The sequence below is a fragment of the Eurosta solidaginis genome, chromosome 1 (genome assembly GCF_040869045.1).
Source record: "Eurosta solidaginis isolate ZX-2024a chromosome 1, ASM4086904v1, whole genome shotgun sequence".
NCBI classification, from domain to species: domain Eukaryota; kingdom Metazoa; phylum Arthropoda; class Insecta; order Diptera; family Tephritidae; genus Eurosta; species Eurosta solidaginis.
Genome location: NC_090319.1, coordinates 336,457,696 through 336,475,743, shown reverse-complemented (window position 1 = coordinate 336,475,743; position 18,048 = coordinate 336,457,696). Strand labels below are relative to the sequence as shown.

At 39.6% G+C, this 18,048-nt stretch overlaps 1 protein-coding gene across 1 annotated transcript in view; it reads left to right on the top strand.

Annotated features, from left to right (window-relative positions):
- The first annotated feature begins 1,045 nt into the window (after window positions 1-1,045).
- Window positions 1,046-18,048, top strand: part of LOC137237898 (uncharacterized) — a 94,889-nt gene continuing 77,886 nt past the window's right edge. Inside the window, exons 1-2 of the mRNA XM_067762249.1 lie at window positions 1,046-1,365; window positions 1,473-1,641. Coding sequence (XP_067618350.1) covers window positions 1,269-1,365; window positions 1,473-1,641 — 266 coding nt within the window. The 5' untranslated portion in view covers window positions 1,046-1,268. The remainder of the gene's footprint in view (window positions 1,366-1,472; window positions 1,642-18,048) is intronic.

Below are 18,048 nucleotides of genomic sequence, written 5' to 3'. Positions count from 1 at the left end.
CGTAGGAGGAAGGTTGTCCTGGCCGTGGAAAGGTAGACTCCAGAGCTGGTGCAATTGACGTATGCATTACGGTATCATCGTGGTTTTAATTACCGTATGCTGTGGCGCCTTTCAGCGCATTCCTTTCGGTTGTTCTGATTAATACGGATTTGTCGATAGAGGATAATATGCTGTACAGCGACGGAGGAGATCATGACGTTGCGGCGATTGTAGGGGGGGGGGGGGGGGGGGGGGGGGGGGGGAGTCTAGGCAAAGACTTGTGGAGGATGCTTCAAACAAAACGAAATAAGTCTAATGCAGCCTCGGCTGCTCTCATAGGTCACCTTTCTAAAAGAGTAGTTAGATATCCCAACGATGTAGCTATTGGGTTCAAGCTCATCCGAGCTGTGGATAAATGTAAAGTTGTAACTTATCCTTTGGTTAGTTCTGACCTAAAAATCTTTTACTGAACTAACTATACCAATGACGACGCCACTTCGGCCATTTTGGCAGACGAAATTTCGGGATTCGAAGACCTAGTATGTATAAAAGTATGTTTGAATTTTGCTTATTTGTATCTTATACACTTCATTTAGGTTTTTATCTCATTGAAGTGTAGCTATTTAAAAGCAAAAAAAAAACTCACCCGCCGCAGCTCCATCGTCATGCTGTTTTACTGACATCGTGACACACTGCCCAGGTGTCTGCATTCATGTGTAACATGTTTTGTGGGCACATACAAACACACATTACTTGGACCACAGTGGACGAGATATCATAGAGTTGTCGTTTCCGTTATGTATGCGCCCAATAGCCATCAGCCACCCACCACATGGAGTAGCTATGTTTAAAGTGTTTACATCAGCTCATGCTGCCATTGCTGGAATGCTAAAATTGCCATAAAAGCTGTCACCGGGACAAGAATAGAATAGAAATGGGCCATACAAAACTCTACTTTACTATATTCCTGACACAAGGCTTTTGTTAATAGCATGCAATGGCAGCATAGACTTTTGTCACCAGCTCGCAGCATTTACAGTCTCCTTTTGGCCATTAGCACGTGTGGTCCGCTTTGGGTTTTACTTTTACGCGCGCTTTTCATATTTCAATAATAAAAGCACATCGGTTACTTAGAATAACGGTTACGCTTGGGTGCACGCACATCGGTCGAAGTATACTCGTACATGAGGCGCGTAAGTGCATTCTAACTGAAAAAAAGATCTGCAAGCAAGAAAGTGAATCAGGTGACCCTCCGCAATTGCAGTTTCAAGTAAATTACGGCGAGTGCAATGAGAATGAGTGCATTTAACGCATTGTTGTTGACCTTTCTCGTTGGGAATATTTGTCACGGGATTGCAGTATTGGTGCGAAAAGATTTGTGGTTAGGTTTGTGTTTAACGTAATGTGACATAAACAAAGACAACTTTGATTGAGATGTTTTTTCTTTTTCTCCAATCTCTCTCTTCTTCTTCTGGCATGCCTTGTGGGTGCAGGCTGCTCTTGCATGTATGCTAGGGAGCGTAATGCCGCAAATTGGGGAAATATTTCTATCAACAGCAGCATGTTGCGTAACGCTAAAAATGATTGCTACTTAATATTTATCGCAGGTGGCAGTGATGAATTGGTAGCCTTCCGCTTTCACACACTGCAACTCTCCGCTGGGTAAGTGATTCGACCATCCGAACCATTTCTTTTAAATGCTAATGCAACTTTCCTGCAAAATATGTAGTAAAATTACTAGTGACAAACAAAAAGTTGATATAAATATTTCATTTAGATTTGCAAACACTTGAAGGCACGACGAAGAACTTCCATTTTAGAATGTGGATCGATTTGTTAGTAGTTTAGAAGTTGACCCTTGCGAAGTGTGGTAGGTTAAATAAGGTTGAACTGGCGGATCATATGAACTAAATATGTCCATAGTGTTATAAGAAGTTACTAAACATCATCAGCCTGAACATCCGTGCCATGAGTTCTTTCTAAAAACTTAAAAAATATGGACAATGATTTGGACCAATATGGACTTGATAGTGCTGCCATCATGCAAAGAATCGGCGCATTTGGATCTTGGCAACTACAGTTTGCAGACAAAGTTTCGATACAGTAAACGACTTTCTTTATTTGGAAACTACCATTCACAGTTATGACAATAATAGTATGGCGCGATACACCTTCACGGCGATTTAGGATTAAGCTTCTCTTCCAATTATTACTTTGGGTGAGAACCCGACCCCGCTTATAAACACTTTTTCTGAAGTATGGTTTTTCCTGGCAGTTGAACCGCGAACCTTCGGTTTAGTAGGCGTGTACTCTACCTTCACATCACTGTGGACGCAGTACCACAAACAATAACGTATGACTAAAGATCCAGCGAAGAGTCAGGGTTTGCCAAAAACTGTCACTTTTGATTGAGTAGGCAATTAAAAAGTAAGACCCCACTTCGGCAAAACAAATTTGTACTCTACATGTCACTTATCCCACAAGTCCTCCTCTATGATGCAGAAGTATCGACGGGGTCAACATTAAACAAGGTGGCTCTGGAACTTTGCTACAGAAAAGTTTTTTTCCACGTCGAGTACCGAAATGATTTATCATGAGCCGTGTTGAATGTGGTCACTTAAATCGTTCCGAAGATGGTGGGGCTAGTATTTTTCTAGTGCTTTCGGCGGAATGTAACAATTTATACCCGTCAAAGGACCATCAACATCACTTTCCAAAACCTTCGGAGAGGATCCATAAATAACTATGCATGCTTTTTGAAAATATCCACAGTTTAATTGAGAACAAGTATCTTAACTTTCTAAATATTATTTCGCAAATAATTTGAAAAGTCTACTAACCAGTTTCTAGAAGTCCTGCATTCAAGGCTCTAAAAAATAGCATAAAAATATGTTCAAAAAGTTTTTTCAATTTCAAATTTGATTCCAAAGTAATGGAAAGAGTAGGGTCTGCGATATACTGTGCTGATTGGGAAATAAACAGATCCTACTGGCTGCTAGCCATAACCAAAGCAGTAGAAACACTGGAAGAAGCTTAACCTGCAACCCGTCAACTTTTATATTAACAGCCAATCAGCAGTTAAGGCAATAATCTCGCATACCACAACATTCAAAAGTTTGTTAGAGTGTAAGCAATCCCTGGAAAGAGTCGATATGGGAAAAAGCATACACCTATACTGGATTCCAGGTTATATGGGACTATATAAATGAATGAAAAAGCGGTTGAACTAGCTAAAAAGGGCGCATCCCTTGTAGCTTGCTCCGTAGACGTTCCAATTAGATTGAGCGAGATTAAGAAAACACGAGAGCTGCACATGAGAGACCAAGCAAGAAAGGCGTGACTCCAAGCACGGGCTCTAAAGTGTCCAAAGTTATGTGTAGGTCTAACAATCTTAGACTAACAAAGTTGCTTCTATCATTAAAAAGAGAGGACGGTAGACTCATGACGGGTATTCTGACTGAACACTGCCTTCTGGCGCCACATGCATTTAAATTAGTGCGGGTTGGAGGAGGAAACGATCGAACGCGTGTTGTACTCGTGCTCTGCGCTGGCCAGGCAAAGACTCCAGCTGTTTGGAGGGATAAAGCTGGCAGATCTAGAAGAGTAATTGGCATAGGTCCTAGAGCTCTTCTTGTATTTGCAAAGAGTATGAAGTTGTTTAATAACAAAGAAACTGATTTTGATAGCGCTTTTCAGCTTGGTCATTAAACAAACTTCTAGTAGCACTACGGACTCATTCTGTCTGTGTGAGGATTTCACAGACCGGGCAGTTCAACCTAACCTTGTTGCATGAATATTTTCGTTTAAGTTAAACGTACACTCTGGTTTGAAGAGCTCGCCTAGCAGTCAATCGTTTCACGCCATATTCGTGTGTCGGAAAAATATTACGTAGTCAGGCATATAGGGATTAGGTTCGCCATACCCCTTGCTATCTATCTACCAGGAGAAGTGGTCCCAACATAACTTAAACAAACTATGTAGAATGGTTATGATGTCGAGATTACCATACTTCTTTATCCAGTCTTAAAAATGCGTGTAGGCGCTCACTCACAGCTGATTTTGTTAGTGGCTCGAAGATCCATTGCGGGATTAGAAATGTTTTGCTTTTTTTTCGTAGCTCAGCCATTGAAAGTATTTAGGGAGCTCAGATTATGATGTATATTAGAGTGCACTCAACATACAAGCGATATGCAGTAGTGGAGTAATTAATTTAATAGCCACCCACTCTGAAAATCAGCCATCAACTTAAATGCAGAGCAAAATTTCGCATCTGTCAATTAAATAAATTTAAAAAAATATGTAAATACATACATATGTAAATGGTATTAATGTGTGCAATCGTAAGTACTTATGTAGGTATGCGATTATTGTTGCGGAAATTCAATGCGTACTACTCTTCTTGTATACACACACACATAAAAATGTCAAAAGCAAACATAGAATAACATTTTTATACTCAGTTGAGCAGAGCTCACAGAGTATATTAAGTTTGATTGGATAACGGTTGGTTGTACATATATAAAGGAATCGAGATAGATATAGACTTCCATATATCAAAATAATCAGGATCGGAAAAAAATTTGATTGAGCCATGTCCGTCCGTCCGTCCGTCCGTCCGTTAACACGATAACTTGAGTAAATTTTGAGGTATCTTGATGAGATTTGGTATGTAGGTTCCTGAGCACTCATCTCAGATCGCTATTTAAAATAAACGATATCGGACTATAACCACGCCCACTTTTTCGATATCGAAAATTTCGAAAAACCGAAAAAGTGCGATAATTCATTACAAAAGACAGCTAAAGCGACGAAACTTGGTAGGTGAGTTGAACTTATGACGCAGAATAGAAAATTAGTAAAATTTTGGACAACGGGCGTGGCACCGCCCACTTTTAAAAGAAGGTAATTTAAAAGTTTTGTAAGCTGTAATTTGGCAGTCGTTGAAGATATCATGATGAAATTTGGCAGGAACGTTACTCCTATTACTATATGTATGCTTAATAAAAATTAGCAAAATCGGAGAAGGATCACGCCCACTTTCAAAAAAAAAAATTTTTTTAAAGTAAAATTTTTACAAAAAATTTAATATCTTTACAGTATATAAGTAAATTATGTCAACATTCAACTCCAGTAATGATATGCGGTAACAAAATACAAAAATAAAAGAAAATTTCAAAATGGGCGTGGCTCCGCCCTTTTTAATTTAATTTGTCTAGGATACTTTTAACGCCTTAAGCCGAACAAAAATTAACCAATCCTTTTGAAATTTGGTAGGGCATAGATTTTATGACATTAACTGTTTTCTGTGAAAATGGGCGAAATCGGTTGATGCCACGCCCAGTTTTTATACACAGTCGTCCGTCTGTCCTTCCGCATGGCCGTTAACACGATAACTTGAGCAAAAATTGACATATCTTTAATGAACTTAGTTCACGTGCTTACTAGAACTCACTTTATCTTGGTATGAAAAATGAACGAAATCCGACTATGACCACGCCCACTTTTTCGATATCGAAAATTTCGAAAAAAGAAAAAAAAACCATAATTCTATTCCAAATACGAAAAAAGGGATGAAAGATGGTAAGGTAATTGGATTGTTTTATTGACGCGAAATATAACTTAAGAAAAAACTTTATAAAATGGTTGTGACACCTACCATATTAAGTAGAAGAAAATGAAAAAGTTCTGCAGGGTGAAATAAAAAACCCTTAAAATCTTGGCAGGTATTACATATATAAATAAATTAGCGGTATCCAACAGATGATGTTCTGGGTCACCCTGGTCTACATTTTGGTCGATATCTGGAAAACGCCTTCACACCACTCCCTTTTAAAACTCTCATTAATACCTTTAATTTGATACCTATATCGTACAAACTCATTCTAAAGTCACCCCTGGTCCACCTTTATGGCGATATCTCGAAAAAGCGAACACCTATAGAACGAAGGCCCACTCCTTTTTAAAAATACTCATTAGCACCTTTCATTTGATACCCATTTCGTACAAACAAATTCTAGAGTCCCCCTGGTCCACCTTTATTGCGATACCTCGAAAAGGCATCCACCTATAGAACTAAGGTGCACTCCCTTTTAAAATACTCATTAACTCCTTTCGTTTGATACCCATATTGCACAAACAAATTCTAGAGTCACCCCTGGCCCACATTTATGGCGATATCTCGAAACGGCATCCACTTATGGAACTAAGGATTGCTCCCTTTTAAAATACTCATTAACACCTTTATTTTGATACTCATATTGTACAAACAAATTCTAGGGCCACCCCTGCTCCAGCTTTATGGCGAAATCTCGAAACGGCGTCCACCTATGGAACTAAGGATTACTCCCTTTTAAAATACTCATTAACACCTTTCTTTTGATACCCATATTGTACAAACAAATTCTAGGGTCACCCCTGGTCCACCTTTATGGCGATATCTCGAAAATACGACCACCTATACAACAACCACCACTCCCTTTTAAAACTCTCATTAATACCTTTAATTTGATACCCATATCGTACAAACACATTCTAGAGTCGCCCCTGGTCCACCTTTATGGCGATATTTCGAAACGGCGTCCACCTATAGAACTAAGGCCCACTCCCTTTTAAAATACTCATTAACACCTTTCGTTTGATGCCCATATTGTACAAGCAAATTCTAGGGTCACCCCTGGTCCACCTTTATGGCGATATCTCGAAACGGCGTCCGCCTATGGAACTAAGGATTACTCCCTTTTAAAATACTCATTAGCACCTTTCATTTGATACCCATAACGTACAAACGCATTCTAGAGTCAACCCTGATCTACCTTTATGGCGATATCTCGAAAAGGCGACCACCTATACAACAACCACCACTCCCTTTCAAAACCCTCATTAATACCTTTAATTTGATACCCATATCGTACAAACACATTCTAGAGTCACCACTGGTCCACCTTTATGGCGATATTTCGAAACGGCATCCACCTATAGAACTAAGGCCCACTCCCTTTTAAAATACTCATTAACACCATTCGTTTGATGTCCATATTGTACAAACAAATTCTAGGGTCACCCCTGTTCCACCTTTGTGGCGATATCTCGAAACGGCGTCCACCTATGGAACTAAGGATTACTCCCTTTTAAAATACTCATTAGCACCTTTCATTTGATACCCATAACGTACAAACGCATTCTAGAGTCAACCCTGATCCACCTTTATGGCTATATCCCTAAATGGCGTCCACCTATAGAACTATGGCCCACTCCCTCATAATGCCTTTCATTTGATACACATGTCATACAAACACATTCCAGGGTTACCCTCGGTTCATTTTCCTACATGGTTATTTTCCCTTATGTTGCCACTATAGCTCTCAACTGAGTATGTAATGTTCGGTTACACCCGAACTTAACCTTCCTTACTTGTTATTAAATAAAAAGAGTCAAGATATAGAAAATACCTTAAAAATTCCAAGCACAAAATAAACTGGAAAATAAAAAGTTTGAATATAAATGTGATAAATTTCGTTCAGTATTTGTCGAAAATATTAATGTAAACAGCTATTTTCTCATTTATAGCAAACGAAACCACAAAACCATAACCAAATCTGACAGCAGCGCGTAGCAGTGCGAGCTAACAAATGGCATGAGCCAATGGGAGGAGATGCAACAAGGCTATCCCAGCAGGCGATGGGTAGCACTTGTTTGGCATAGTTCTATAATTCTATACATACATACACATGTGTATATTAAACCGTTTGAGAATAAGCCATTTTTTTTTTTCAAAAGTTCCCAAACGTTTCGTTTGATAAACCAAACCAAAAAAGAAAAGAAAAAAAATCACATCAGCAACCCTTATCCCTTTAACACTGTTTCCATGTCTTCCAATTTGATTTTGATGAGTAATTTTGGAAATTATTTTCCCTACAGAGCGAGTGCTCCACTTACAAGAATGGAGTTATGGAGCGATTATTTTCATATCGCATAGCATATTATAATATTTTTAAGTGTTGATCTAGGCTCTAAGAGTCGTAATAAATAAAATAAATAAATAAAAAAATACTATGTCGTAACCCACTTGTTTAAAGTTAACGTTGAATGAAGAACGTGGCTTTAAATATTTTGTTTACTTAAAATATCTTAAGGCCCACTTTCAGAACGGAAATTTTGCCAGTGATATCTTCTGGTCTATAAGTTCGTTTTAGATAAGTTTTCGTTGCCTATATAGGCCTTACTATGCCTTTTTTTCAAATCTGTATATCAACTCATACTTTTCGTCTAAAATGTTTGGGTTGTATCGTTATAAGCTACAGAGATATCACGTTTTGCGTCTAAAATGCGTACTTTTATTTTATTTTGTAGAAAGTCGGCTTGGGCAGATTTTTGTAGCTTTTCTAGATCTGTTATTCTTCTTTTATTTAATAGATATTTTTGCAGAGCGCTGCCCTCAAATGGGCCATAAATAAGGAATAATCATATCAAAGTTCATATTATAGCTTGAACAGTTCTCAAGATATCGCTAACGGAATCTGATGAAAAGTTTCCCGAATTACCGGGATAAGTATTTCACGCCACACTTTTTACAATTCTTATGCGGTTTAAGTTACCTTTCTCATGTATCAGTCCTTGTATGATTTCAAAAAAATCGCGATGTGATTTTGAAATGTTCTTGTAACACTCCCGAAACGGTTTCGAAATAGTGTCGGAATGATTCTGAGGTTGTTTCAAAGTGATAAAGCCAACGTGATCGCGAAATTGTTTGGTATTGGTTATGAAACGGCGTCGATGATTGTTCAGAAGTGATCCTGAAATTTCCATAAAATAGTTTCGAAATTATCCTTAAAATTTTCCTGAAGAGTTCCTTAAGTCAACCCGACATTTTGGTGAAGCAGTACCGAAATAGTATCAAAATAGTTCAAGAATAAGTAATATGTCAATCCGTTGAGCATGGACAAAGGTCACTTAACTTCATGTTAGTTGATATGCACACGACAAAGGTCACTTAACTTCATGTTAGTTGATATCAACGCCGAGTCCCTGGTTTATCGTATGAGTCCATGTGTTATAGTTTGAATTGTAAAAAAATTATAAGTCCCGTTTTTACTGCCCGTTTTTATAGAATTCGCACGTTTACTGTTATGTTCAATCTTTCCTTTTATTCAATTCTAGTATAAATCCTCTTTTTTACCGCCGACCGTTCATATATAGACTATTTGTTATACATGAAGGAAACTTTGAAGAAAAAAGTTTAATTTATTTTGAAACGGTCTAATATGCGCTTAAGACTTTTTTCAGTATTGCAACATGCAACATTTAAAATAACGCAATGTTGCAACTTGTCAATGCAATGCGCTCGTATGAATCTTTAACAAAAGGATGGTGGGAGATAGCAACAAAGTTGTGAATGTGTTGTTTTTGTTTCGCTCATAAATTTTAATATTTTTCTCATGCAATTCGATTTTTTCAAATTTTCAATTATGCCATTATAAAATGGTTGTTCATACGTACATACATACATACATACATAGAAATTAAAACAATTTGGATTTTTTCTTGCATATTTCCCCACCTTCCTTTTGGCTTTTCACTCTTGTTTTTGATTTAATTGTGTCTTCGTTACACATCAATGGCATCAATCAATCTGCAAACTACATGCAAGCAAATAATTTTTATAAGAAATAAATTTATTGGACGAACATTTGTCGCAGCTGCGAAAAACCATTAAACATTCAATGACCGCTGATCGTGGAAAGAAGTAATGTAAATACAAGACATAAAGAACAGTGGATTAAATATGAAAAAATTTCGTATAATTTTTCCAACTCGACACCGTCCATGATTCCGAGCTCTACATCAGGGAGTATAACTTTTTCTTTTGCTACTAAGCCCGAAGTAGTACTTGTTGGCCTTGTGTTTTGTTGATATTGTGTCGAATATTAGCATTTCGGTTCATCACTAGGCTGCTACTAAATAAATGCACAACAACATTAAAGCAAGCAGCCAAACATACTCATAACCAGCAGCTTGAAGCAGAGAGATTATTTCACATACACATATCTAGTCAGCAAATAAGAGCGAAGTAGAAAGAAAAACAATCACACATCACGTTATCATCAGCTAAGAGCAGAAGTTGTTACTCACACATACACACTCATATAGCCAAATAACCAAGTGTGAGATACAACTGTTCCAGAAAGAATGTTCGTGAAAAGTCTAGACCTTAGGAGAAATATACGAACGAGGCAACGAAGAGTATAAAAGCAGCCCAACCTGAGGAATAATGTATCCGTTTTGATCGTGTAGCGAAGTACACGATAATTGTGACGTACCAATCCCAGACCACTTTATCATAATGAATATTGGAGTTATTTATTCGACAGCTCAGCGATTCGAACGTTAACAGAAGTTGCATAATAATCAGGAATTTCCCAATATGAATACCATCAGCAATCGCCAACTATTCAACGCTCTTTGAATAAGTTAGGTTTTGTCTGAAGCCAGCCCAATTTGGTAACGAATGACTCGGATACATCCTACTCAATGCTAACAGACCTGATGGCGTTACTCAACATTATTTTCTAAGCTGTAGAAGTCTTGCAGGGAATTCAAATTCAGACTTCGCAGAACGCAAGTAACTCCTTTATGAGCTGTCACAAGCTGCTTCTAAGGCGATAAAAAAGTTTTCGGTTCAATGTTCGATCTGTTCTTTGAATTTGGGCTTCATTATTTCATACAATATACTGTGTAGAACCGCATAGGCGATATTATTGATACCAATTCTGGTATAGTTAGAGCGGATTGAACAGAGCATACTGAAGTTTCAATGCTCTATTTGCTCCGGGTTGGTACAGTCTAGCGGGTACTCCGCTCTTTATGGGCGTTTTGTTAATTTTCAGCCGCACAGTTTAGTCTGTCGTCGGAGGGGAATTCATATCATAAGCACAGTTTGTACGTCGATCACCTTATCGTAATTGTTCTTCCAGCAAAAGCTGTCTGGTATTGAAACCTTCCGTCATCCGCCGCATTTTCTGGTATAATTTTCTACAACAATTTTATCAGCCAGCATACTGAAGAGTATCTCAACCTCTTTCTTCGTATGCTGCATGACCCTGCAGGTGGATTCCTTCTTTCCCAAAGGGTGTTGATACCCTTCATCCCACCGTCCATTGCAGATTGAAACGCAACAAGACCGTAGGCACGGATGTATTGCCTGCAGAGCTCTGGCCTGAATGTTTAATGTGGCCATATAAATCGTTCCCGAGATGGTCGGGCTAACACCTTAATGGAGATGTGTTACCGGAGCGTACCGGATCTGTATCCGGCAAAGGACCATAACATCGATAACACTCCCCAAAGCCTTCGGGGATTAACAGCAACTTCTTCGTCGATTTAAAGCCGCCTTCGAAAGCACGAGAAGGAGTTGTCTATAAGCCGCCTTGTCTTAATTCGGAACTTTTTATTAAGTTGGCAATTGAAAAGCAAACTCTGAAAAGGCGACACTACCAGTTTTCAAGTGAAATGTTCATCCATTATTATTCCTTACACCCTCTCTTCTCTTTCTCCTTTTTCCACTTACTTTTATTCACTCCTCCAGCTCCCTTTGCCTATCCCACCGTCTTTTCTTCTCATTTCTTCTCTCTCTATCCATCTCTCCCTCTCTAGCTTCATCTCCTTCTCCCACCCCATTACCTTTATCTCTCTTTGCTCGTATAACTCTATCCTTTTGGCGGCCGCCCTGGTGTGATGGTAGCGTGCTCCGCCTACCACATCGAAGGCCCTGGGTTAACGCCCCGGGTAAAGTAACATAAAAATATTGGAAACAAGTTTTTTTTCAATTATAAGATTATTTCTCTAAGCGGGGTAGTCCCTTGGCAGTGTTTGGCAAGCACTACGAGTGTATTTGTGCCATGAAAAGCTTTTCAGTGAAAACTCATCAGTCTTTCAAATGCCGTGCATAGTCGGCATAAAACAAGACCTTCCAAGACCCGCCAATTTGTAGGAAAAAGTAGAAACAAGGAGCACAACGCAAATTGGAGGAAAATCGTGGCCTAAAATCTATTCGGAGCTTATCGCGCATTACATCTTACATCATCTATCCTTTTCGCAGGCCCTTTCTCCTTTCCACGCTTTTCTTTTCTCTCGTTCCTTCTATTAAATTATCTAACAATCCACCTCCTTAAGAAAAGGTATGCGAAATGTTTATGTAGGCGTATTACAGAATATAGCGTCATACATTACAAGCTTTCGCATAGATCAGTCAGATATTAATATAAAGATATTAATCAAGCCGCGATTTAGGCAATAATCTCACACAACATTTCATCAAGAAAAGTCCTCGCATGCAAAGAAGCATAAAACGGATAAAAGGTAACGAAAATGCCAATTTGGCTGAGTTGGCAAACGAGGGCGCAGCACTGGCTGACTAGAGGATAGATGTCCCAATCCATTTGAGAGAAATTAAAAGGAGACCAAAGTTGTATATGATCCATTACGCCGAAAAGGCGTGGAGCTATAAAATTTCTAAGATCGTGTGCAAATCCTACGGCGTTAGACTCACAAAGTGGCTCATATTCCTGAAGAGAGAAGACATGGGCTCACGATAGGCCTACTAACTGTACACTGCCTTCTGGCGTCATATAAGTTAGACCTCGTCAGTAACAGCAGATGTAAGAAGTTCGTGCTGCAGGAAGAAATGGCCACGTTTGGCATGTTTGAACGAATGTTTGGCAGCGAACACACACACAATCTGTTTTTTTGTTTTTTTTTTTTGGAAACTTTAAATTTTTTTAAACAATTTTGGTTATATTGGAAATATTAACTATTTTTTAAGCAGAACGAAAGTAAATATTTCAAAATTTAATTGCAAGTAAGAAATGTTTCAATCAATTGTGATACGTTGTTGATTTGTAGCTGTGCAAACAACAACAATTTTATTACATTTTAGCAACTTGCAACGCCTTTATTATACTCAGCTGAGCAGAGCTCGCAGAGTATATTGATTTTGTTCGCTAAACGGTAATCCGTAACGGCATGAACTAATCGAGATAGATATAGACTTCTATATATCAAAATGAACTGGGCGAAAAAAGGAATAAATTTAGCCGTGTCCGTCCGTCCGTCCCTAAACACCATCACGCATCTTAATGAAATTTGGTATGTAGGTTCCTTGGCAGTCATCTCAGATCGCTATTTAAAATTAACGAAATCGGACAATAACAACGCCCACTTTTTCGATATCGAAAATTTCGAAAAACCGAAAAAGTGCGATAATCCATTACCAAAAACGGATAAAGCGATGAAACTTGGTAGGTGGGTTCACCTTATGACGCAGAATAGAAAATTAGTAAAATTTTGGACAATGGGCGTGGCACCGCCCACTTTTAAAAGAAAGTAATTTAAAAGTTTTGCAAGCTGTAATTTGGCAGTCGTTGAAGATATCATGGTGAAATTTGGCAGGAACGTTACTCCTATAACTATATGTGTGCCAAATAAAAATTAGCAAATTCGGATGACGAAAGTAAAATTTTAACAAAAAATTGAATATCTTTACAGTATATAAGTAAATTGTGATAAAATTCAACTTCAGTAATCATATGGTGTAACAAAATACAAAAATAAAAGAAAATTTCAAAATGGGCGTGGCTCCGCTCTTTTTCATTTAATTTTTCTAGAATACTTTTAATGTCATAAGTCGAACAAAAATTTACCAATCCTTGTGAAAGTAAGAGAGCATAGCTTCTATGACGGTAACTGTTTTCTGTGAAAATGGACGAAACCGGTTAAAGCCATGCCCAGTTTTTATACATCGTCTGCCGTCTGTCCTTCCGCTCGGCCGTTAACTCGATAACTTGAGCAAAAATTGATATATCTTTACTAAACTTAGTACACGTACTGATCTGAACGCACTTTATCTTGATATTAAAAATGGGCGAAATCCGACTAACTTACTTACTTAATTGGCGCTTAATCGTCTAAACGGTTATGGCCGTCCAACATGGCGCGCCAGTCGCTCCTTCGCTCCGCCAACCGGGGCCAATTGGTCACACCAAGGGAGTTTAAATTGTTTTCCACCTGGTCCTTCCAACGTAGTGGGGGCCGCCCTCTACCTCTGCTTCCATAGGCGGGTTCCGATAGAAACACTTTCTTGGCCGGAGCATCATCATTCATTCGCATAGCATGGCCTAGCCAGCACAGCCGCTGCGTTTTAATTCGCTGGACTATGTTGATGTCTGCGTATAGCTCGTACAGCTCATCATTAAATCTTCTTCGGTACTCGCCGTCGTCAACGCGTAGAGGTCCATAAATCTTTCGAAGAACTTTTCTCTCGAACACTCCCAAAGTCGCTTCATCTGCATGACAACAGCATGCTTCTGCCCCATATAGCAGGACGGGTACGATAAGTGTCTTGTAGAGTATGATTTTCTTTCGCCGAGAGAGGACTTTACTTTTCAATTGCCTAGCTAGTCCAAAGTATGGTATATTGTTCCAGTGCGGTTAAGTTCTGCAGCTAGTATACTTTTCTCCAGCATCAAATTAAAGAAATCGCAGGATAGGGGTCACCCTGTCTGAGGCCTCGTTTAGTTTCGAACGCCTCGGGAGGTCCTTCCCAATTCTGACTGAGCAGATGGTGTTGTTCAACGTCATTTTGCACAGCCGTATAAGTTTTGCGGGGAAACCAAATTCAGACATAGCGGCATATAGGCAGCTCCTTTTCGTGCTGTCGAAGGCGGCTTTAAAGACGACGAAGGGGTGATGTGTGTCGATTCTCTTTTCACGGGTTTTTTCCAAGATTTGGCGCATTGTGAAAATCTGGTCGATGGTAGATTTACCAGGTCTGAATCTGCATTGATAAGGTCCAATCAGCCGGTTTACGGTGGGCTTCAATCTTTCGCACAATACACTTGAAAGGACCTTATATGCGATATTAAGAAGGCTGATTCCGAGATAGTTGGTGCATTTTGCAATATCCCCCTTCTTGTGGACTGGGCAAAGAACACTTAGATTCCAACTGTCGGGCATGCACTCGTCCGCGCATATTTTGCTAAGAAGCTGCTGCATGCCCCTTACCAACTCCTCCCCGCCGCACTTGAATAGCTCCGCAGGCAATACATCAGCGTCCACGGCCTTGTTGTTTTTCAATCTGGTTATTGCTATTCTAACTTCGTCATAATCGGGCGGTGGACATATATTCCATCATCATCGATTGCGGGATCCGGTTCTTCATCTCTGCGCGGTGAATTGCTGCCTCCATTTAGGAGAGCAGAGAAGTATTCCCTCCATAATCTAAGCACTCTCTGGACATCAGTTACCAGGTCTCCGTTTTCGTTCCTACAGGAATTTGCCCCGGTCTTAAAACCTTCCGTCTGTCGCTGTATTTTTTGGTAAATTTTTCGGGCGTTATTCCTGGTAGCTAGCAGCTCAAGCTCCTCGCACTCACGCCTTTCTGCTTCTGCTTTTTTCTTCCTAAAAAGGCGTCTCGCTTCCCTTTTCAACTCACGATAGCCTTCACACACTCCTCTTGTCGCACTCGCTTTTAACGTAACCCTGTAGGCAGCGTCTTTTCTTTCGGTTGCAACGCGGCATTCTTCATCGTACCAGTTGTTTTTTCATGGCCGCCGGTAACCAAGTTTTTCCTCGGCGGCAGTACGAAGTGCTTTGAAGATATGCTCCCACTGCTCTTGTATTCCTTCAGGATGAGTTGTGCTCTCAGAGAGCAGGTGTGAGAGTCGAGTTGCGAAATCATTGGCAGTCTGTTGTGATTGAAGCTTTTCGACGTCTAGCTTTCCTTGTGTTTTTTGTTCTTTGGTTTTAGCCGCGTTGAGGCGGGTGCGTATTTTGGCTGCAACGAAATAATGGCCCGAGTCGATGTTAGGTCCTCGGATCGTGCGCACATCTAAAACACTGGAGGCATGCCGTCCGTCTATCACAACGTGATCGATCTGATTGCGAGTATTTCGATCAGGAGACAGCCATGTAGCTTGATGTATCTTTTTATGCATGAACCTCGTGCTCGATATGACCATGTTTCGAGCACCGGCAAAGTCAATCAGCCTCAGTCCGTTAGGAGAAGTTTCATTGTGTAGGCTGAACTTTCCGACTGTAGGGCCAAAAAGACCTTCTTTGCCCACCCTGGCGTTAAAGTCGCCAAGCACGACTTTTATATCATGATGGGGGCAGCGCTCGTATGTGCGTTCTAATTGCTCATAAAAAGTGTCTTTCATCTCATCGTCTTTCTCCTCTGTAGGCGAATGGGCGCAGATGAATGATATATTAAAAAATTTTGCTTTTATTCGGATAGCGGCGAGACGATCGTCCACAGGCGTGAACGCCGAAACTGCGCTTATTCGCATGGCCACTCCAAAGATGTCACAATTTTTGATCTTCTTTATTCCTTGCTTCGTCCAACGCATTTCTTGGATGGCGGTGGTGTCAGATTTTACTTTGACGAGGACATCAACCAGCCGGGCATCTGCACCAATCCCATTCAGAGAGCGGACGTTCCAGGTGCATGCCCTCAATTCATTGTCCTTCAAATGTTTGCCATGGTCGTCATCATAGAGAGTGTATTTTTCCGAGGCTTGTTGTTATATTTCATTGGAGTACGACTATAACGACGCCCACTTTTTCGATATCGAAAATTTCGAAAAATGAAAAAATGCCATGATATATATATACAATACAACTTTGGAAAAAAACTTTGTAAAATGGATGTGACATCCACCATATTAAGTAGAAGAAAATGAAAAAGTTCTGCAGGGCGAAATCAAAAGCCCTTGGAACCATGGCAGGAATACAGTTCGTGGTATTACATATATAAATAAATTAGCGGTACCCGACAGATGATGTTCTGGGTCACCCTGGTCCACAGTTTGGTCGATATCTTGAAAACGCATTCACATATACAACTAAGGGCAACTCCCTTTTAAAACCCTCCTTAATACCTTCCATTTGATACCTATGTCATACAAACACATTCCAGGGTTACCCCAGGTCCATTTTCCTACATTTTCCCTTATTTTGTCTCCAAAGCTCTCAGCTGAGTATGTAATGTTCGGTTATATCCCGAACTTATCCTTCCTTACTTGTTATAGTTTACCTCATATCATATCGAATGTAATTTTATCACATAACTAAGATTGAAAATGCTAACACCGTTTTGAAATCGGAACTTTATATGCGAAGTTATTACATTAAATTAATACTAAACGGCTTTATTTTAAAATGTCCTGTTTTTCAGGGCGAATTTAAACTCTATTAAAGTTGATTAGAGTTTAAGCTTGCCACTTTGTTCAACAACATAAAATGTTGCCGGCGATAGACGGAAGGTTTTAAGAACGAAGGAACGAAAACGGCGACCTTGTAACTGATGTCCAGAGAGTGCTTAGATTATGGAGGGAATACATCTCTGCTCTCCTAAATGGAGGCAACAATTCACCGCGCAGAGATGAAGGACCCGATCCCGCAATCGATGATGATGGAATATATGTCCCCCGCCCGATTATGACGAAGTTAGAATAGCAATAACCAGATTGAAAAACAACAAGGCCGTGGGTGCTGATGGATTGCCTGCGGAGCTATTCAAGTACGGGGGCGAGGAGTTTGTGCCCATATCAACTTAAGCGGCCGCAGTGGCAAAGGCTGATTGAAGAATAAAGATGTTGCATGGACGAAAAATAATGTGAAGCAAGCTTCACAAAACCTCTAGTAGACTTACCACAGCAGAATTTGTTAAACTACCACTGTCTGTATTTGTTATTTAACAATTATTTGTTCACTTTTTATTCAGCTAATGTGTTCAGAATTTTAACTTTTACTCTCTAAAACTGCAATCAGTGTATTTGTGTGCTTAAATTATGTTAAAAATTGTGTTAAAGTTTTTGGTGTGGTGGAAGTGACCTACTAGAACTTTGTTACGCTCCGCTGCTTTCCACTAAAGTTCGCGTATGCAACATCTTTATTCTGCCATCAGTATTTGGCAGTGGCAGGGTTAAATTCTAGTCAACTTTAACTGGAGTTTAAACTCGTACTGAAAAACTGGGCCTAAGATGTTTAGATCTGCCCCGTAAACACACATACGGTTTA